Source organism: Papaver somniferum, unplaced genomic scaffold (assembly GCF_003573695.1).
Source record: "Papaver somniferum cultivar HN1 unplaced genomic scaffold, ASM357369v1 unplaced-scaffold_18, whole genome shotgun sequence".
Lineage (NCBI taxonomy): Eukaryota > Viridiplantae > Streptophyta > Magnoliopsida > Ranunculales > Papaveraceae > Papaver > Papaver somniferum.
Window position 1 is genome coordinate 5985335 of NW_020627707.1, and position 23030 is coordinate 6008364.

The window sequence follows — 23030 nt, forward strand, 5'->3', positions numbered from 1 at the left end:
AAATTTATGAAATTGTGAAACTCATTATCGAAGAAATTGGTTTATTAAAATAGTGCTAGTGTTACAGTATTGTGTAATTGTGATTTTTTCCTGTAACAAGCCAATGAATCACCAATAATTCATGTACTCTTTGCACTAACGACCAACCTTTTTTCCTTCCACTTTTTTGATGTTTAGTATTTACCGTTGATAATTAGAAAAAATTTAACAATGTTTTTGATTCTGTTTAGGTTTTTGTATAGTTAGTTTGTATGTTGTATAGCTTTGTTACTTGTACATGTTCTCTTCTTGTTTTGGCGATTATTTAATAACCCACATGATTGTCTATTTGCTAATGATAAAACCATAACAAGTTTTAAAGCACCTCCTGGAAGTATATCTCCACTTTCCCACCAATATTCTTGAACATCCACTTTTTCGGACGCTGGATAAATATTAGGATTTCATGTTTCTTATGGATGAAATTATGGTTATAATATATCATTCAATGTCTCGGCTCCAATTCTTTGAATATAGAGCACAAAAACTTGTTGATGACTTGAAAAATTAATTAAATGCTATCGATTGGGATGTCAGTATTCATAACACTATAACGAGCGAGGCATGCCAATCTAAAATTATCATGGGAAAAACGAGAAAACAACTATTATGGAGCTGATCAAATGTGTGAGAAATGAGCATATATTATATTGGTACCGATAAAAGGTCCTGAGGGTAATGTTTATATAACTTTCACAACTCAATTGTTTATTATTTTAAAAATTTGTTACATCTCTTGTTTATCGTACTACAAAGAACTATGCAAGCTTGCTAATGCTACGAGAATTTCGGACTCAATTCCCAAAATTTGTGGAACATATGCATACATGCATTCATCATATTATACCACGTTGTCACGTTTTGGTGATTTGTTCCATTGGAATATTGGGTCCTATCATGTGATCGTGAATAAGTTTGCTAGTCAATTCTTAGACCAATTTCGTCAACATCATCTCTTTGTTATATATATATTTTTTTTGCTCGATCAATTTCGAAATTTTACTAAGCTATAGTGGCAAAAAAAAAAATAGAAGAAGAAAACAACAAAAACTCCTGAAATGACGAGGGTACTCAAGTACATCACAATATTTTCGTTTCAACCTATAAGTCCGATATCTTAAGTGATCGTCTATAGACAAAGTCGGGACGATACAACTTCAAGATATTCACTTGATAATAGTTACGGTCCGAAACCGATTTACTATAGGAACAATATCAAGTGATTAGGATTAACGTACAAGTGTTATTTACTTTATTATAATAAACATTTATAATACGGAAGTAAAGTAAATGACACAACAATATTTTGTTAACGAGGAAACCGCAAATGCATAAAAACCAAAGGACCTAGTCCAGTTTTGGATACTCTCAGAATTAAGCCGATGTACAAAGAACAAATCCAACTTCGCATAGTTGAGACCAAATAATCTACCCCTGTTTACTTAGTTGAGACCAATTAATCTACCCCTCAATATCCCAGCGCCTACAACCGTCTGGCCAACACACGTGAATCCCAAGACAAAAATCATTATCTTGAGTTGTTTACCGATGTAAAGTGTTAAGCACTCAACTCGTTTTGAGCATCTTCCAAACATCAAAGGAACAAAGCTGTTTGGTAACTACTCCAATAATCTTTTAGAAAAGATTCGTTGACTTTGTGACAAAGGCTATTCCGTTGAAACTAGTAAACTCCTTTGCCGCGTAAGGTCAATCCAAGTCCAAAAATAATAAGATCTAGATTCACAATTATCAGACTCAGATATTGAAGAATACCACCAAATGATAGTTGACGATTTAAACGACTATATGATCAAATCTATCAAAGATAAATCAGATTTTAGTCTGATCCCATACGATCAAGATGTGTGCACAAATCACGAGATACAAAAAAAAACAATAAAAACCTTCTTGTATTCAAATCTTCAATTACCTTTTATTGTACCTACACCACACAAAATTGAATCCACTTATGATCAATCACATACTGAATGTAGTCTGCTAACAATGGATGATCACAAGTTGTCTTCAGATTAAAAAAAAGTTCTGAAGATCCCGTCAATACATTGATCTAGTTTGAATGACCTTATATCAGAAGATAAAGCTCTCAAGAATAATCAAATTAGGTGCAATCAAAGGCTCTCGATAAGGTTTTCAATCGGGAATTTTCACAAACATGTTAACAACAGAAAAGGGTGTTTTAGACTTCTGAGGGTTGTTGTGGACTTTGGTCTTTCGGATTTGTTTGCTAGTATCTAGGAACCTTAAAAAGTGTGTTGAGGTAGTTTTGTCGTGCAGGCTTGGAGTACGACCCTATATAATTTCCCCTGTAATATCTCGAAATTTCAGAAAAACCAACCAAATTTACATTAAGGTTGAAAAATAAGTGAGAACTCACTTGTCCCTTTAAGTTCTTAAATAGAAGTAATTTATGATTATATACACATGTCCATTATGTTTAGCGTATTCTGTGTAAGACAGTTGCAAATGTTTGTTTTCTAGATTAGATTCTAGAGCATGTTTTGATGAATTGTGAGTTAGTGTAAGAACAATAGTTTTCAAATCCGTAAGCATTTTGGTTTTATTGAAAACGATAACGTCCAAGGTGTGAGATAGTGCGAGAATTAAAATTTGAGTGGATCCGCCCCCAAAGCTAGAAAAAAAATAAAAACTATGTTACATTTAGTTTTTTTTTTTTTGTAAGTTAAAATGCAATCCAAAAGACTAACTTAGGGGGTTAGTATCCCTTACAACAGAATGAGTAGAGCCATCTAATGTTAGTCTATTAGAAGCACCCCTAACATTTGATTTATCTACTGCTATAGCTTGAATAATACAAGAGGGAAGAATAGTTCTCCAATTTAAAATGTTCTAGCTTCTTTGGCTAGTACATCTGCCACATTGTTTGCAATCCTAAGAACTAAACAAAAACCCAACAAATTTTGAAACTGAGAAATTTTTTCTTTGACTTCATCCATAATAGATCTATTCTGCCAACTTATTTGAGAAACTTTCCCATTTAAGTAATTGAACAGATTCTTATAGTCTTCTTCCACTGTGAAATTTGACAACCCTTTGTCAACTGCCCAGTTTGCTCCTTGTAGTAATCCTATGGCTTCCGCTTCTTCAGGGGAAGAGGCTGTGAACGATCCTTCCCGCCAAGATCGAAGTCCCTGCATTATTCCTAAGAATTAAAGAAAAACCTGCAGGCAAATCTATGGAAATCCATGCAGCATCAATGTTAAGCTTTAACTGAGAACTTTTAGGCAAAAACCAGTTTTGTATCTTCAATTTTCCTTTAGAGAACTGTCTTGAAGGCATGTTACCCTTGTACCAGAAGTCTATAAATCTTTATATCTCTAAGCCTAGTTGATGCTGTTTCTGTTCAAAAACTCAGTTGCATCTCTCTTTCCAAATAAACCAAGCTTTTGTCAAGATCATTTCAATAGGTATTTCAGACTCTACTCTCCTTATCCCTGTTTTGCAGATTTCTAGAAAAGAAAATATATTATCTGAGTTAAAAACAACAGGAGTAGGCTCTAAATCCCAAACAGATTTGGCATAAGGGCAAGCAATCAGAAGATGTTCTATGGTTTCAGTTATATCACAACCAAAAAAAAAATTAGGGTGTACATCTTCCATGAATTTTGATAGTTGTGAATTTGTTGATGGAGCACCCTGTAAACATTTCCAAGCAAAAATTTTGATTCTTTGTGACACATTAAGTTTCCACAAGTTATTTCAAAAAGAAGCAGACTGTCCTAAGTTATAGAGGTTTGTTCTTTCAATGAGTTTGTTATACATAGATTTCACTGTATATACTCCAGAGGTTGTGAGGAGCCATCTCAGAGTGTTTGGTTTGTTACTAGCTATTCTAGTATTGATGATCCTCTTAGCAATGTGAGCAGGGAACATTTCGAAAATTAAAGTTAAATTCCACTTCTTTGTGAGAGGGTCAATCAGATCCGTCACAAGTGTTAAAAAAGAGTTAGCAGGAGTTATAAAGTTCCGAAGGCTTCCTTCCAAATTAGGTATCCATCTATCATCCCAAATGTTAATATTGTTACCATCCCCAATTTCCCAGATGCTATTTTGTTCAATTAAGTGAATACCTTTGCTTATGCATTTCCATATCCAGGAACTAGTTGATGGGATTTTAGCTTTAAAAACAAAAGTATTTCTAAAGTATCTAGGCTTTAACTGAGACGCCCACAGAGCATCTGGCTCAGTTAGTAATCTCCAAGCAAGTTTAGTTATCATAACAATGTTAAATTTATGAGCATCCCTAAAACCTAGACCTCCTTTACTTTTTGGTTTGCAAAGACAAGAATAAGATTTAGGGTAATAACCCTTATATTCTGATTCCTTGCCCCACCAAAAATCCCTTTGTAAGGCATCTATCTTATTAGTGATTTTCTTGGATAAGATAAAACGACTCATTTGATAGCTAGCCATACTTGCCAAAGTTGACTTATTAAGAATAAGTTTACTGGCTTGAGCAAGAATTTTACCCATCCAACCTTGAATCTCTTGTTCCATATTTTCTACTAAATTTTCAAACAGTTTAATTTGACTTTACTGATAAAGAGAGGGGTTCCTAGGTAGGAGTCTTTAGGGTTGATTTTCTTGATTTTTAGGACTTTACTAATCATTCTCTGGTGCTTTGGTTGAACTTTTTTACTAAAGAAGACCCCTGATTTCTCAAAATTAATAAGCTGACCTGAGGCTTTGCCAAATGATTCAATAAGAGCAAGAATGTCGTGGCATTCCTTAAAGTCAACTTTGATGAATAAGAGGCAATCATCAACAAAGAAAAGATGAGAAATTGGACTATTTTTAGGGGTAATCTTGACCCCATTGATAAGTTTTTCTTGTTCACTAGTTAGTAACAACCTAGAGAAAATCTCCATACAAATGATAAAGAGATAAGGGGAAAGGGGATCCCCTTGTCTAAGCCCCCTAGATGGTTAAAAGTATTCTCCAGGACAACCATTGAGTAAAATTGCAATGTATGAAGTTGAAATACATTGATGAATTAAATTACAAAACTTATTATTAAATCCAAAAGCCTTCATGGCAGTTAATAAGAAGTCACTGTCTATTCTATCAAAAGCCTTATACATGTCTATCTTGATACCCATTTCAGCATGCTTCACTTTTTTTTAAAGGAGTGAATTATCTCTTGGGCAATGATAATGTTATCAGAAATTTTCCTTTTAGATAGAAAAGATGCTTGGAAAGGTGAGATGATTGAATTAAGAAGAGGCTTGATCCTGTTTGAGAGAATTTTAGCTATGATTTTGTAAATAGTATTACAAAGGCCAATAGGTCTGAAGCCGCTAGGATCTTTAGGATGTTTGCTCTTAGGTATTAAGAAAAGAAAAGTTGTGTTGAAATAAGGATGAAGGTTTCCTGATTCAAAGAATTGTTGACTAGCAAGGACTACTTGTTCACATACAGTTTCCCAATTCATTTTAAAAAAGCTAGCTGGAAAACCATCAGGACCAGGGGATTTATTTGGTTTAAGCTTTTTTATGACTAACCAATTTTTCTCAGCAGAGGAAATCGAATTTAAGGAAATATTCTCCTCATGGGAGATACAAGAATGAATACTTTGAAATAACAAAGGGTCAGAAACTAGAGGAGGAGAGGGAGCTGAAAAGAGTTTAGAGAAATGATCCATCAAGGATTTGTGCATTTCTTCTCTTTTAAAAGTAATAACATTATTACTCTTTTTAAGACACTCAATATTATTCCACTTCCTTCTCTTCATAGTTTTAGTACGAAAATATTTGGTATTTTTTTCCTACATTAACCAAATTATCCCTGGATTGCTGTTTTGCTATGGCTTTTTGGGTGGCATAAAAGTTTTCTAGGTATAAAAGTTTGTCTTTTACCTTTTCTTCTTTTTGGAACACAAAACTAGATTTATTCAGTGTTTCAATTTGGGATAAAGTTTGCTTTATCAGTTTGGAAGGAAGACCAAAAATGTTTTTCTTCCAAAATTCTAAGTTAGTTTGTAAATTTTGAAGATTCAAAATCAGAGACTCAGGATGATTTTCTTTAATAGTGAGATCCCAGGAATCTTTGATGGTTTGAGGTTTAGATTTTATGAATTTTTCAATGGCTTTTCAAAAAAAAAAAAAAAAAAAATCACGGTACCTGGAATAGCCAAATTGGCATCATGATTATATTCTCGTCCTAAGCTAAAACCAAAAGGGTAATAACTATTTCCAATAGAAATCGAAAATAAGAAACCTCCAGCCTTTGAATCCTAGTTAGAAAACTAGTCCGACACTACACTCTTCCCTCTGCCCTCTCGCCTCCATTCAATCAAAAACCTATTTAGCTAAACTATCAGCTCACAAATTGGTTTCTCTATAACTATAACTATGTTTCAAGCTTAAGCCTTACAGCAGCAGTCCCAGTAGAAATTGGAAACCGTGGTAACTTACTATGATTCCTGCACATAAAACCATAATGCAGCATTTTCAGTAAAATGGAATCCGGGTAAACTGTCTGCATTCATTAGCAAGCACAGTCTTCATCTCATCACCCATTTTAAAGAAGCTTAACTCCGGGATTTTTTATCTTCCATTAGCAAGGCCGCAATTAACATGGTTGTGTGACTGTTTCATGCCTGTTACTGTATCCGATACTTACCAGAGAGAATTACTTACTAGTAAAAAAAAATAAAAAAAATACACCCCAATAACTAGAACAAGAAGGCAAAGTAGTGCATCTTGAGCAAATATAAACTACATTAGAAAGATCCATGAATAAGAGGTTTTGCACAAATTACATCTCGCTTTTAAGATTGATATCAAATGCAGACATCCATAGTTTACCTATAGCAACCAAATCACCATTTTCTTTCATTTTAATCACCACCATCACTGAAGAAAGATTTCCTTGATGTCCCAGTACTTTAGCCTCAATTTTTACTTCATCCTACATGCCAATTCCCATCTCCATCCTACATAAGTATATCAAAATATCACCAGAATTTCAATTCAATCCAGAACAAGATCAAGGCAAAGACCACTAAATTTTATGGGTTTAATTATGTTCACAAATATGCTTTTCGGTACTATGAAATTGCAATGAATTAAGCCTTTCTGGACATGAACAGAGTAGAGATTTTGAACAGCTTGACGTTCCATCTGGCGACCTTTTTGACCCGTAGCTACACTTTCTAACCAGTTCTTCCCAAACTGGATCGGTATCGTATTGCTCTCTTCATCGTATCCCGTCATTCCCTGTGTAAATTTCTCTCGTTTTTTACTTTTCTTCAACCACCAAGTTAAAATGTTCTAAAAGAACTCAAAATCACGGCAATAGTTTTCTTCAATTTTGTTATGTTATGTCTCTAATGTGCCACGGTGCCAACAAAAATATTCGGTATGTGCACTGTTTTATCCTGGGCCAGAACTCCATGGACCCAGTTAAAGACAAGCGGAGTCAGTTGTCTTTGTTTACCTACTATAGGTAAATGCACACAACCTTCAACAGTTTACCCCACATGGTCTATAAAGGGCCAGTTATACGGCACAAATATCAATGGAAGAACAGCTATAAAAGGCCATCTGATTTTTCTGAAGTACATTTCTCGATACACTATTCATGATTCCAACACCGGTTTTATCACCCTAAACATTCTCTTACTATTCTAGTAATTTAGTGTCCCGGTCGGATATTTGTTCGTTACTGAGTTTGGATTTTACGTTGATTAGTTAAACTATTACAAAAAAGCGAGTGCGACTTTGTGCACCCATGTTAACCCGAGGCACATTCCTCCTTTTTCTATTCGGTAGATTACTGAATCAATCTTTTTCTATTGGGTAGATTACTGAATCCCAAACCAAATTAACCATATGCAATTGAAAAATGTGGTAAAATCCGTTGATATAGTAAAATTAACAAAATTATCATATTTTGACAAAAAATATTTATGACGCGTAGAATGAAATTAGATTTTCCCCCAAAATTCATAATCCTCCGAATTCACACGTTAAAAACTTATTAAAGATTTTCAACCTGAGCTATAAAGACTGACCTCGGTCACAAAGAAATAATGGAATCCGAAGAGAATCCTTTCTGGAAGCTCAACAACAGCAACTGGATCCACTGACATTGTTTTGGCATCAATTACATTCACTATTGATTATCTGCACCAATTAACATATCAATGTTTGTTAGCTAAGAGGCAAATGATTTTTACTTTACATTTACAAAAATCAGATCACATTGTAATATTATTTGATATAAAATAAAAGAGGTCTTTATCCACGTTGTCCGCCACTAACCGCAAATATCATGTTTATCAAAATGCACATAGAGTTTTTCTCTCTCTCTTCTCTCTTATTCCTTCTTCTCCAACAAAATCATCAAAAACAACCCTTCTCTGCTCGGATCTAGTCCATTTTTGGACTATATCTGAGCAGATTTATTCAGTTTTTCTTGCTTTCTAGGTTAGTTAGTAGATTAGTTTGGTTTTTATTATGTTTCTACTTATCTACACTATTTTGGTGGTTTTATGTACTCTTTTGAGGTTTATCTTCGCTTTAATGGCGATTCTTGGTTATTGGGCTGGGTTGTAAGATCAATAGTGATGCTCTCCATGTTCTCCAACGACGAAATCTTCATTTTGGTTGTCTCCGGCGACGGAATCTTCATCATCAATTTATCCGGCGACGGAATCTCCATAGGTGGTCTTTTTGACAACGGAAGCTTCATCACTAGTTATAAGAGATTTGAGCAAATCACTCCTACATTATGAGCATTTCTTTCTAAAGAAGAAAAACAAACTAAATGGTTGGAATTTAATTCCGAGAAAAACCATTCTTCTTCCGATTTAATCGGATCTTATTCATACTTGTATTTGTCTTACTCCGGTAATCCTTCTCTCTCTCTTGTCGGATTTCTCGGTATTATACTCTTACGGTATGTTCTTGTTACTTTGTATTCTCTTATTTTCGATCTTAAACTCATTGTAACCTTGAAATCCCATTAATGAAAAGGTTCCTTGTTTATCAAAAAAAAAAAAAAAAAAGTGCACATAGAATTATATTCACATAAAATTGCCCTTATATCGTGTGTCCTTTTCTTCTCTAATTCATCTTTCCTCTAGGTGCTCGTGAATTAGTAACAAGAAAACCTACTCTACGTGAAAAATTGAGAAAGGGAATCGCAACTCAGATAACAATATTCACTGTGTGACAATTACTAGACTCATGATACAAAACACCATCGACCAAACATTACTGCCTGCGAAAAAGGACAACTGACCAGTAATCTGTACAAACTTGAGGCAATCTTTACATTTGCAGCATGCAAACATTCATCATATATCAAGCAAATTTAAGGAATTAATATTTAATGAATGTCAAGAGGAAAACAAAAACATACACAATAAGGAAATTACTCACTTCTTGGTTGTGTCTGAATGGGCGCTTTCGAACGGGCCAAAGGCTTGCGCAAAAGATCTAAATAAGGATAGCAGAAGCTAATTTCGAAAATAAGGAAGCAGAAACCAATTCCGTAACCACACCACTTTTAGCCTTTTTTGTTGACGTCTTCTGTTTCCAATCATAAGAATGTAGAGAGACTTTTGTTATATCTCTAGTCACAGTTGGGTAGGATTCTATAATAATCCGGTCTTCTCCTGCAACACCATGGAAGTAAGGGTATCTACCATGCCTTTCCCCCCAATTAAAAGGTAACTCCATAGTAATTTCAGTCCACTTGCTGTACCTGCCAGTCGAAGTAACATCACCACAAATCCATAGCTTTACAACCTTATCAGACCATCTCTGAAGTAAAGCTATATGCCCACCCACGTCTGTTAAACTATCGAAAGGACCAAACTATCGCCTCCTGGTGGATTCTTACATTTGTCTCTGATTTCTTGAGGAACCTGAATCACTTTGAATTTCTCTTGTCCAACATCAAATGCATTTAATATTTCCGGGATCCCAATGGATTGCTTACCCTAATAGATAAAACCATTTGCGTAAACTGAAAATTTTACAGTATATGAAAATGGCACCTTCTCGTCGATGTATCTCCAAGTGTTCTCTCCTAAGGTCAAGACCTCACAAAAGTCAATCCACTGTATGTCTTTACCTATAGTTACGACGTTAGAATTGCGTGTCACCGGCCCACGTACCCTCCAAGTGCATAGAACTTTGTGTTGTTTGGTGGCTGGATCAAATCCAAGGAAATAGATAGGTAACCATATACCACAAGAATAATCTGCAATGAAATTGTAGTTTTTGTTTTGACGAAGTGACGAAGCTATCCATGGTGTTGATTCTCTGGTACTCGGATTCAGTATGCGAACAGCAGCTAAACGACGGTTAACAAAACAAATCAAACCATTAACGGGATCTAGAATCTCAGTATAACAAAATGACTCTTGCTCTAATCTTGTAACAGTAGTTCTTATGGCTTGCAATCTTCCACTTTCAAACAAATTGCCTAGCAAAACAGACTGTTTATACTTATAGTCCCTCATACCCACATACCCGTTTCTTTTAGAGATTTCAACCTTGATATAACTTGGAACAACAATAAAGAGTCTGGACAATGTTGCTTTGACCGAGTGAAGTGTAAATCAATCAAACCTTGATCTTGGCAAATTGAGAACTGCCAATGTTTGCTTACACACTTGAAACGCATGAGTGATTTGACCGGGAACCAGCTCAATATCTCAAGCAATATTCCATAGTGATCGAAAATACTATTGCTGCTGTCCCTAACCTTGTCGTCAGTACACTTCATCTTCTTATTCTTACTCTGTTCGATGATTTCATGTTCCCCCTCCCTTTTGCTGCTGCTACTATTACTACCAACAACAAGTTCTGGGTTGGCACTACTACTACACTTATTACTCTTTCTGGTATCATTACTCTCATGTCTCTTCCTTTTTTTCCCGTAAAAATTTTTACTAGCTAGATTGAGTTTAAGTAATCTCCTGCCATTCCTCTTAGCTTTGTTACCCATTATCACCTCTCTAACCATATCAAATCGGAAGCAAACACCAAATAACACAGACCCACGAATCACAGATCTGATAGACTGATAAATAAGAACATAACTGAAAATCGGGGCGATACTTACCAAAGGAGATAGATGCCTAGGGTTTATACGGGGGCAGCTCTGTGGGATGGAAAAGGAAATGGTAAAGTTTGATCTCTTAAGTACGCAGCTTGGAGTTTTCTTTTTCAAAAGGAGCTCTCCCCTCTCTCCTAAACTCAGGGCGATTATGAGTCAACTCGGTTCCAAAACAATTTGATTTCGATCTTGATTTTAATCTTTTCTCAATAGTTTTTGATCTCTGCTTTGATTAATATTTGTGCATCTATGTCTTCTCATACTATCCTAATGGTTTTCTCTTTCAAGGATTTATAAATCAAGTTTTCATAATTTTATCTAGACTGGTTAACATCTCTTGTTACAATTCCTCTACCCATTCAATTTTTCCTTTCATCTAATTTTCTTTATCTTCTAATGGCTTTCTAAACTTCTTTTGCAGGACCTCATCCATTAAATCATGACGGGCATCAATTTTTGGACTTCAGTATGGTGGTATCTCACACTGGCAACTATATTGTTGCAGCCAACGACAGTTTTGATTTCAGCTCCGACAGCAGTTTTGCAAGTCATCGATCAAAAGGTGGTTTCTATCAGTATGATCCATTATTTTAGTTTAGATTATGTTTATGATCACAACGGGTTAGATTTTTTAAGTCTCTACGAGTTAAACAGTCTGATCCATTGTTGCACGAAGAATTTTTTGAATTTTCAAAATTCAAAGTTTCCCCTTATAACTCTCCGTAATAGATGGCCATGCAATATAGTCATGAATACATATCAGTTGACCTATATCTCATTGAATGCCAGCATTATTCTTCCATCTCAAAAGAAGATATCGATTCCAAGAATATCTCAGAATATTTATACCAATATAACTAATTTTAGTTATAATATTTTCGATCTCCATCTATATAATATAAAGAAAGTGAAGCTTTTTATTAAAATATGTTCCCAAGAAAAGTCTCAACTTTGGAAGATCAGAAACATGTCGTCTTCTTCAAACAATCAAGTTTCTCTTATCACCTCTAAGATGCAAGCTACTAAGCTTAGAGATCTCAGCTCTAGGCAAGTCAGAAAATCTGTTGGTTCCAACAGAGCTATCTCAGCAGCTACTGAAGATTTGGGCAGTACTCTTATTGGAAAGCTCTTCACCAAAGATACTTTTGAGACAGATGCAATCATAAAGGAAGTAACTCAACTCTGGAAACAATATAAACTTCTCAATATGCGTGCTCTGGCAAAGAACATCTTTCTTTTCAAGTTTACAACATATGAAGTTGTTAAAGCTATTCTCAAAAAGGGTCCTTGGAATGTTAAAAAATACCATCTCAATCTCAAAAAATACGACCCTACCATTGTTGTGAATGATCAAACCTTTACTCATCAAGAATGGAATGTCCAATTTAAGAATATTCTTATTGAGCATCATTCAGTTCAGGTAATTGATGAAGCTTTAATTGATTTGGGTCAAAAAATTAGAACTGTTCCAGATAACTGTCGACCTGGATATGGTTCAATGATTACTGCAAGAGTCAATATTGATCTAAAGAAGCCTATACATAGAGGAGGATGGTGGAACACTGCAGATGGAGGAGTTACCTGGATTAGATATCATTGGGAAAGGCAGCCACATCTGCTCTGCAAGGATTGTTACACTATAGATCATGATGATGAAGAATGTGAAAACACTGCATTGGATCTAAAAATCAGGAGATATACTAATGAAGAATATGTCACTTACTGCCACAATCTTGCAAAGGCGTATGGTGTTGAAATTATTGAGGACCTTGACTTGTTGCTGGAAAGAGTTTGTGAAGCTAGCCAAAGACAAATTGAAGAACAAGCTGAGAAGCAAGAGGAAGAAAGGAAGGCAAATAGAGCTAGAAATGAGGATGTTGAAGAAAATATGGACTCCAGGGTGACTCATATTACTCATACAAACAATGTTGGTCTTAATATTGGATCTACTGTGAGATTGGAACACTTTGATGGCATGGAGCATGACTTGGCTGAAGAGGGAGGACCATCTGAAAGAGAGTACTCTCATGAAATGGCTGAGGATTCTGCAACTGTGGCAACTAAATTCTTAACTCTTCCTTTACAAATTAATTTTTCTTATCTTTATTGCTTTCTTTTTTCAAAGATGAAACTTTTGGCCTGGAATATTCAAGGCTTAGCTAAAAAATTTACTAGGGATCAACTTTTTGTTCTAGTCAAGAAACAATCTCCTGATTTTTTATTTCTACAAGAGACCAAGATAGATAGTGCATGAATGATTTCCCAAGCAAATAGTCAAAACTACTGCAATTATGTCTTTATAGACAGATTTGGCCTAGCTGGAGGTATCTTATTTATGTGGAAAGATGGAATAAACTGTGAAATACAAGTGTTTCTAATGACATGATACATGTGGTCACTAAACTTAATCCTAGTAAGCCTGAAGTGCTTATTACATTTATGTATGGTTCCACTTATTTTGATAAAAAGAAAGAACAGTGGGACTATCTTCAAAGGATTAGTGAAAATATAAGCCAACCCTGGTTGGTTATAGGTGACTTAAAGTTTCATATGCATGAGTTATCTGAAGCTGAAAATTTTTCTATGGAGGATAGATATGTTCAAGATAAAATGAACATTTGTAGTTTGATGGATATAGGATACACTAGCAAACACTATACTTGGACTAGTAATAGTTTTGGAACATGTACTAGAAAGTATAGAATTGATATGGCTATAGGTAATACCTACTGGTGTACTTCCTTTCCTCATGTTAAACTTCATCATCTTGTTCAGGCTGGCTCTGATCATTGCCCAATTTTACTAGTTCCAGAAAATTTAAGTAATAACTCTTGAAGACCATTCAAATTTTTTGCAATGTGGATGAAACATCATGCTTTTAGAAATTAGTTAACTATAGCCTGGAATACTAATACTCATGGTTCTGCAGGTTTTCAACTTATTGCTAAGCAACAAAGTACTAGGAAAAAACTTTCTCACTGGAACAGAATTGAGTTTGGTGATATTGATAGAAATATTGATAGATTACAAGCTCAACTTGAAGCTGCCCAGAACAACCATAATTCTGTTTCTCAACATGATAACATTGTTTTGCTTACAAAAAAACTTGATGAATGGTTCAACATTAAGACTGAATTCTACAAACAAAAATCTGTGATTCTTTCATTACTGATATGGGTCAGAATACTAAATATTTTCATATCCTGGCCAATAGGAGAATGTTTAAGAAAAACATTGATTGTCTTTGTACTAATGATGGTTCTTGGATTGATGATAATGTTGAGATTGCTAACATGCTTGTTTCTCATTTTGAACAGGTTAGTAAAACCTCTAATCCTAGGTTTATTGATATAAGTTTTGATATCATCTCAACTGTCATTACCTCTCAGGATAACTCTTTTCTTAATAGACCTCCTACAAGTGATGAAATTTTTCAAACTATTAAGAATATGAATGCTTGGAGGTCTCTGGACCTGATGGTTTTCAGCCAGGCTTTTATAAGTATAACTGGGATATAGTAGGACAAGATGTTATTAATGTTGTGCAACACCTTTTTGAAACAGGGTTTATGCCATCTTCTTTTAATCAAACTTATCTAAGTTTGATACCTAAAACTGATAGTGCTACTAAACCTGTTGAGTTTAGGCTAATAGACTTATGTAATACTATTTACAAAGTGATCTCTAAAATTCTTGCTGATAGAATTAAGCCATTTTTGAAACATCTTATAGCTCCTTATCAAGAGCCTTTGTCCCAGGAAGAGATATTCATGACAACATTATTGTGGCTCATGAAATGATTCATACAATGAAACACAAAGAGGGACAAACACGAGTAAAATAAGTTTTTGAAAGTGTTAGTCGAAATGATTTAGATTTTCATAACCTGACGACTAATCATATCCGTTAACTAGTCTTCAAGGTTTGGGATGAATATCATGGGGACCATGTGAACATTACTTTCAGTGATGAAAAGTCGTCACGATATTGGAAATTCGTCAAGGTCGATGAAGAGATACCATGAAGACTACATAAATGCAAATCAACAATTAAAAATTTTCTGACCTCATTTAACGTTCAAACAAAAAATAAAAATGATGGTCGCTAGGTTGGGAAGGAAAACATATTCATTTGAGTTTGACAAAAACAAGCAGCTACTTTTGAGAGACGAGTTTTTCTTGAGAACAAATAATGGAAAAAAAGAAGAAGACGATGTAAAAATAAAGTAGTTTTTGTTAGGTTGGGAAGGAAAACAGATTCATTTGAGTTTGATAAAAACAAGCAACTACTTTTGAGAGACGAGTTTTTCTTGAGAACAAATAATGGAAAAGGAGAAGAAGACGATGGAAAAATAAAGTAGTTGTTGTTAGGTTGGGAAGGAGAATGAAATTAGTTTGAGGTCGGGAAAAAATAGAATTTGGTGAGGATAGTTAGTTAATTTTATCATGTTTGGACACCCCTTAACCTTTTAATCAAGTCCACTTAAATTTCTATGTACACCAATCAGTTTGGGCCCTTTGGGTTACCCCAAACTAATTGCTAACTGGGGCATGCCCAATAAGAGAAGCCTATACAAATATTTGGAAAACGTTTCATCTGAAAAACATAAAATATTGGGTTGTCACAACATGCAACGGCGCAACCCCTGGTTTTGTGTGTTTTGCATCCGCAGGTCATGTCATGCTTAGCTTTTGACTAAAAAGCACACACAAGACTAAGGCTGCACAAGAACCGGTCAGAAGTCCAAGTACCGTACTTAAACCGAAAAAATCGGAACGGAACCGTACCAGAACCGGTGTAGGCGGTACAGGGACCGGGAATGTAAATCAGAAGCGGTGTAGGACCAGGTATAGGGATTGGTTCTTGGGTAGGTACCGGCTTGTACCGGACCATAAGAACCGGTTAATATAAGCCGTCCAAATTAGTTAATCTCATCCATCAATCGTAGGTCTTATCTATAGAGATTAGAGAGTATCGAGTATCATTTTCTCATTCTCTCACTCGTCTTCTTCTTTTCTCTCAACTGAAATAAAAACAGTTGCACAATTCTTAGATTCACTTCTTCAAGTTCAACTTTTTCTTCATCACCACCACCACCTTCTTCTAAAGAGAAATCAATTACTTCTTCTGCTTCTTCTTATTCAATCAACAACAACAAGTCAGGGATTTCTGTTGCTGCTAATAATCAAGACAAGGATTTGAATGGGTTGTTGATATTGATGGTCCGTGAGAAGAAATTGGTCTGAATATGATTTTGGGTGTTATTGCAATCGTTAAGAAGGGAAAGATGGAAATGAATAATGGGTTTCAATTGATATTAAGTTTAATTCATGTTGATACTGTCATTGAAGATATGAAGAAGAGATGGAGATCTGAGATTGAACTTTTTGCATATTTGAAATCGAACAAGGAGAAATTAAATGATAGATACTGTTTGATTGATTTACCTCAAGTTCATGTTTGAATCAATGAGATTTGTTAAGATCTTTAGCGAGTTGACGTAATTCTGGAAGTGTGACTTGATTTCTTTCGTTAATCCAATTTTGAATAGTTGTAGTTGCACTCCGATTTGGGAATCTGAGTTTGGGTAATCTGGTTTTGAGATTATCACCATTTTCTTGATTCTCTGGTTCTTCTTCGATATGATTGGTTATTAATGATACAGATCCTGATGATGAAGAAGAGAATGGTGCTCTGGATAAGGAGAGAAAAGATGTGTTTTTGATTGGTATTTTTTGAGATTTGACAACAGAGAAGAAGAAGAACGAATCGCCATAGCCGCAGTCTGAGTCTCTAAAACTGAAAGTGAAATTAGGGTCACAATCATTGTTCGAGATTCAAGCCGATTGAAGAACTGAAAGTAAAATATCGTCAATCCCGATTGCTGGTTGTTGATGGACTCATTCTGACGGTCTTTGTTCAATCTCTCTTGTGTGATTTTGTGTCTCTTTATCCGGCTACCTCTATGTGTGATTGAAATTTGTTTACTAGTATTGAACATGAACTAGTATCTTGTGTAGCCAGCTCAAATAATTAGGGTCAAGTTTGGAATGATGTTGTCGTATGATTGAAACTGCAGTGTTATTTTTTTTTTGGTTCCAGGCTTCTAGAGGTTCATTCAAGTGAAGTTTTCTTTCCCATTTATGTGTCAAAATATAGGTAAAAACCCGGTGCCGGTCTTGTACCGGACCGGTCTTACAAGTACAGGTACAACTCCAGGTACATGTATCGGTCCTCAAAATAAGATACCGGTCGACACCAGGTACAGGGACCGGTTCCAACAGAAAATCGGACCGTACCGACTCTTGTGCATCCTTACACACAACAACGCACAACACAACACGACAGTGACGGCACATAACACCCTAGGCACCCTTTTTTGTTTTGGTGTAGTCTACTTTCTCGGTTCTTGGTGAACGTGTGATTGAAACCACACGTAAACCGCTAGACACAACAAATCCAAAAAATGGGACCCCTGCTGTCCTCCGCGAGGCCCACCAGGACCATACAAAAAATTTGTGAGACAAAAAGTGAGATATTGTTTTGGTGTAGTCTACTTTCTCGGTCTGTTTAGAATCATCCCTTTCTTTCAAAAATTCTTGGTGAACCGCGTGATTGAAACCACACGGAAACCACTAGACACAACAAATCCAAAAAATGGGACCCCCTGCTATCCTCCGCAAGGCCCACCGGGACCACACAAAAAAATTGTGAGACAAAAAATGAGATATTGTTTTGGTGCAATCTACTTTCTCGGTCTGTTTAGAATCATCCTTTTTCTTTTTCCCAAAGGTTTAGTTTTGCAAAAAATTTGGACAATCCACCACCATTAAGACTATACTAAAACTGCATAGACACAAACAAATCCACATAAGGCTGCACAAGGTCCGGTACGGTCCGATTTTCTTATGGAACCGGTCCCTGTACCTGGTGTTGACCGGTACCTCATTCTGAGGACCTGTACCTGGACCTGTAAGACCGGTCCGGTTCCAGTCCGGTACCGGGTTTTTACCCTATTTCTGGTCTCCACACTTAGGGGTGTAAATAATACCCGAAAATACTCGGCTTTCATGTACCCGCCCGAGTCCGTCCGTACCCGAAGTAGCCCAAAGCCTGTTATGGCCCGTCATGGGCCACCTGGCCTGGTCTGGATTAATTAATTGGGCTGTCTCGGGCTTTGCAATTAATTATGATGCCCGGCCTGATACCCGGCCTGGTGCCCGACTTGAAAGCCTTTTATGTGTCATTAATCATTTAATATCCTCTTAAAAGACTTAAAAGTTACCATTTTATAATTGTCAATTTTGTATCAAGAAAAATAAAATATACAGTTGTTTTTACTTATAATTAGTCTTTTCAAAACATTAATGATAATAAATTTTCTTATAGAAAGTTTATTGTACTCTAATTAATTATTTATTATAGGCTAAACTTAAAAGTTTGTCATTATAATTTAAACATAAAATAATACTATCACTTACGGTATGCAATGTTAGAAAGGAAATGATATTGTATTAAAAATAAATATATTTAATACCATTCATTTGAAAATTTAAACTTAAATTTTTTTTTTTCAAAATAGTGGCATGTCCGGCCCGATCTGGCCTGCCCGTATAAAAAGCGGGCTTTGAGCGGTCTTTGGGTAGCAAATTATCTACTTTTACCAGGTCTGCCCGGCCTGAATTTGTTTACGGGCTCACAAATATTAAGCCTGACCTGCTCGGCCTGTCTTAGTTTTTGGGCCGGGCGGCCTGGCCTGCCTGAATTTACACCCCTATCCACACTCTTACTCTCGTATCTTAGCTGAATTTTACCATCTAACCTTAGAAAAATCAGTAAACGTGCAATCCACATCTTGATTCAATCCCACCCCAAAAATTCACATCTTGATTCAATCCCACCCCAGAAAGAAAAAGCAAAACCAAAATCATGATAATTCTTCAAATTGGAGAAAAGAAATAATCCAAATTAGTAAAACACAATACATGCAAAATCAAACCTCACAATTTCAACCACCAATAAACCATAACAGCTTCAGATCCCCTTACAATTTTGGCTATATCAACAATCTTTTTCTGGATTTAAACCGAGCTTAAACCAAACTTCTACTTCTTCAACTCATCGTTCATCCATATAAGTAATCTCCCAACAGTAGAAATCAGATAGACGTACCTGTACAATCCAAAATCATACATATGCTAAAATTGAATAAGGTTATACTATTAAACTAAGAAACTGTTCTTGTTGAGAGTTTGTAATAATTTAATTGATAAGATACCTGTAGACTTAAAATGGATCTGATCTATGGGTTGTTTCTTAGGATTTGATTTCAAATGGTTATTTCTCGAGCTTTGCTTTCTTATCTGATTTCCCATAACAGGAAAACCATCCCATGGCTTCTTCTTTCAATTTTTTTTCTTTTTTCTCTGCGTCTGAGTCTTGGGGAGTATTAGATAACAGCACCGAAGAAGAAAAAGAAGCAAAGAAGAGTGTCAATACCTAGAATGGAAGGTTAGGATTTATTTACACCCATAGTAAGGATTAACCGGTTTTTTCGGTACGGTACTGCCGGGAATAGGCCGCGAACCAGTACATGTTCCCCTCTACACCGGTTCTAAAACTTATTCCCGTTGCTGTACCGTTTTTCCCGGTTCCGGTCCAAATTTACCGGTGCCGGTCTGGTTTTCCGATTCCGATCCGGTTCCTGTGCAGTCTTAAATCCACATATGAAATCATCTGTTTTTCTGGGGCACAAGGCCCACCTTTTGATATGTCTATGCGGTTTTGGTATAACCTCATCTTTTCGTATGTCTATGCGGTTTTGGTATAACCTCAATGGACGACCTCATCTTTTCATATGTCTATGCGGTTTTGGTATAACCTCAATGGACGGATTTGTCCGGAGTAATTGTCTTTTTTAAGAATACAAACTTCTTCTTTATAAAAGGAAAATACTAGTAAATAGAAAATTGTCAATGGAAAACCTACTCTGTCCCCATCCATATGAAACATTCTACCCATTAACAATCCAAATAGTCCTTCAAGATCTCCAATCTGCAAATGGCATTACAATTCCAGAGCACGTAAAGACAGTCGAGATTGATAAGTCTTATGTATATATAACAGCCGTAGAGCCGAAAAATGAAGTGGCTACGTTCTCAGTTATATGCATATCTTAAAGGAGAAGTTTTTTCACATGGTCGAAAACAATGAAAACAGCAATTGAAGAAAAAAGCAGGTATACGACTTGTACAGATATATACCTTGATAAATTTCGCTTCACCAAAATATTCTTCCTGCTTAAGACGAGATGTCCTTACGTAGCGTGAAACATATGTTGCCTTTCCATCTTTAATTCGCAAACCATGAACCATTCTGCAGCATACCGTAACTCATATTAACAGGAAAGTACAGCACGGGGTGCAGGCATTTGTCCTACTTTAAGCATTTGAACCAATATACATATTATCTTTGAGCACTCGTAGACCAGCATAACTGTCGGGTTTGACTTGTAAGGCAGATTTCAGCACTCTTGGACGTTAAAAGGGAAAATAATAGCATCGATAAACAAAGAAAGAACAAGATACACGTACCCGTCTCCATCGTACCTGCACGCAATAAGTTAAACAGTTATTATCAAGGTACCGGACAAGAAACTTACAATAATCTTCAATAATTTGCACAGTGTCAAATGATGTAATCAAATATAATCGATTCACATGAATCATATCCACAAAAACTCGACCAGTTAATGAACAGTGATATTCGTCTAATTAACTTGCCAGTGATATCCAGCGACAGGCTTAAACTTGGGATTTGGACCGACCATTAGCAACTCTACATTCAATCCTTCCTGTATGTATAGCATCACATAAAATTAATCGGTTAACTGGCGAGATATATATATGTGTGTATGTAAGGTATGTCGTACAGTTCTCAAAATATATACATGTGCCGGATGATTATTCGTTCTTACGGGAAGGTATCCTTTAACAAGAGATTTGGTTGAGGCGGAGTTTCTTCGTGCACCGGTGCGAAAATCCCAGACAGGTGTTGGCTAGGATGTTTCGAATCATGCATGAGCTTGACTATCAAGTTCTCAAAAAAATCAAAGAACTGAGAAGCAATTCCTTTCTTAGGCTTAGGGTTCACCAATAAAAATTTTCCATCTCTTTCCACCCCAGTACTAATCGGAGTTGTAGTTTGGTGATCAGGGTTTGGCGGATGGGACACTCTAGCATGTGAGGATCTTTTGCATCGGACAATATTCAGTTTGGTACTCTTGCATGCCCGGTCATTGAAAGGAGATACTAAAGCCAATCGCTGATAGGTTACTTGGACTGACATTGAATTTCCTGAGGTGGTTACAGAACTGGATATTCTAGAGAAGAGAAGAATTGCGGGTACCAAGAATCAATTTATAAAATGATCTGGTCAGAGATGATGGCTTCAATCTTCTTGTTAGAGATGATGGGTTTGTGGCCGGTAATTAAAGAGATATTGATGATGTTGATACCGGCCACAAACTCATAATCTCTGACAAAAAGATTGATACTTTATGGTTGTACTTGTTGATGCTGATGTTAAAGACTTTTTCTGCCGGAAATCCAGCCGTTTTGTTTTGTTTCTACTTTCTAGTGGCATTTATAATTCAGTTAAAGCTGAGTTTTGGGGAGCGAAACATATAGCAAAAGCTCGTAATCTTCATTGTATTTTGTAGCATGTAATTCCATGAATGTCGTTTTCCATTAGTGCCTTCAAAACTATGAACACATTAGGAAAATTGTTTCCACTTTTGTGAAGATAATTGAGTTCCATAATTACGGGGAAGGTAATGTTTGTGCGGATTTCTTAGTGATGGGCGAAGCCTAGCCGGCTCTCAATCCAAACTTTAGCTATTTAGGCTTTTCTTTGGTATAAAATAGTCTCACAAGCCCATTTTGCACCCCTAGCATGGTAAGGACAATTTTTGCACCCCTTCCTATAACCTGGCTCCCCCACTTGTCTTAGTTATATTCGGAGCCTTTGCTACTGCTCTTTGTTGGTGGAACTCTCTACTTACCAAGGAGTGTGAAAAAAAAAATAGAGATGTCCCCCCCCCCCCCCCCCCCCTCCCACCCCACACACACACGCCACTTGTCTTAGTTCACTAAAATTTTATTCCCAATTCCAATTATTTATTTATTTTTTTGACTTTACTAACCTGGCTAAATTAGGGCCTATGACGATTAATTTGGATCTATGGATTTCTTCATCCATCCAATAGAGAATGATAAGGCGTGTCTAAAGTGTATTAAAATACTAGGTTATCCTTATACGTTATGAATAATTCCTAAAACAAATTCTAAAATCTAAATCATTTCTATTAACAATCTTCAATCAAAAATTAAAACCGAATTCATCAAAAAAAAAAAAAACTAAAACTACATCACAAACAACAAGTCAATTCTCTATTTTTTGGTTTTTGAAAAAAATTTCGACGACAAACAAATTCGAGTGATTGAGTTAACTCCCTTTAATCCGTTCCTTTAGAGAAACTCAACAATGATTTAACAATGAATCTCTGAAATTTCTTCATCTAATTTTCTGAAAAATCAACCCATAATCGGTTTATATGTGCACTAGAATAAACCGATTGTAGTTGATGTTACCAGGAATCGGTTTTTGGTGTACACATACATAAACCGATTCTGGGTTGATGTGATGAACATCAACCACAATCGGTTTATACTAATGCGCACATAAACCGATTCTGAGTCCAAGTTTGGATTTGTAGAGAAATCAAGAATCGGTCTTTATATGCCTCACATATAAACCGATTATGTGAAATATCAAGTCTTCTGTATGTTTTTTTTACTAGAATCGGATTATGTGAAAGAC

The 23030-nt window shown here is 35.8% G+C and overlaps 1 protein-coding gene and 1 pseudogene across 2 annotated transcripts; both read right to left on the reverse strand.

The window, feature by feature from the left end:
* LOC113337977 overlaps positions 1–21649 on the reverse strand; it is a 76146-nt pseudogene extending 54497 nt beyond the window's left edge.
* On the reverse strand, positions 19068–21233 carry LOC113338023 (carotenoid 9,10(9',10')-cleavage dioxygenase 1-like). 2 transcript variants are annotated; one of them, XM_026583548.1, is made up of 6 exons: positions 21100–21233; positions 20933–21003; positions 20744–20758; positions 20414–20525; positions 19429–20204; positions 19068–19322 (listed from the first exon to the last, which is right to left on the reverse strand). In XM_026583548.1, the coding sequence occupies exons 2-5, from the start codon at positions 20977–20979 to the stop codon at positions 20004–20006; spliced, it is 375 nt and encodes a 124-aa protein (XP_026439333.1). In that variant the 5' UTR covers positions 20980–21003; positions 21100–21233; the 3' UTR covers positions 19068–19322; positions 19429–20003. The 2 variants fall into 2 exon arrangements, with proteins under 2 accessions (XP_026439333.1, XP_026439334.1); XM_026583549.1 differs by having other exon boundaries at positions 21082–21186.
* Positions 21650–23030: the final 1381 nt, after the last annotated feature.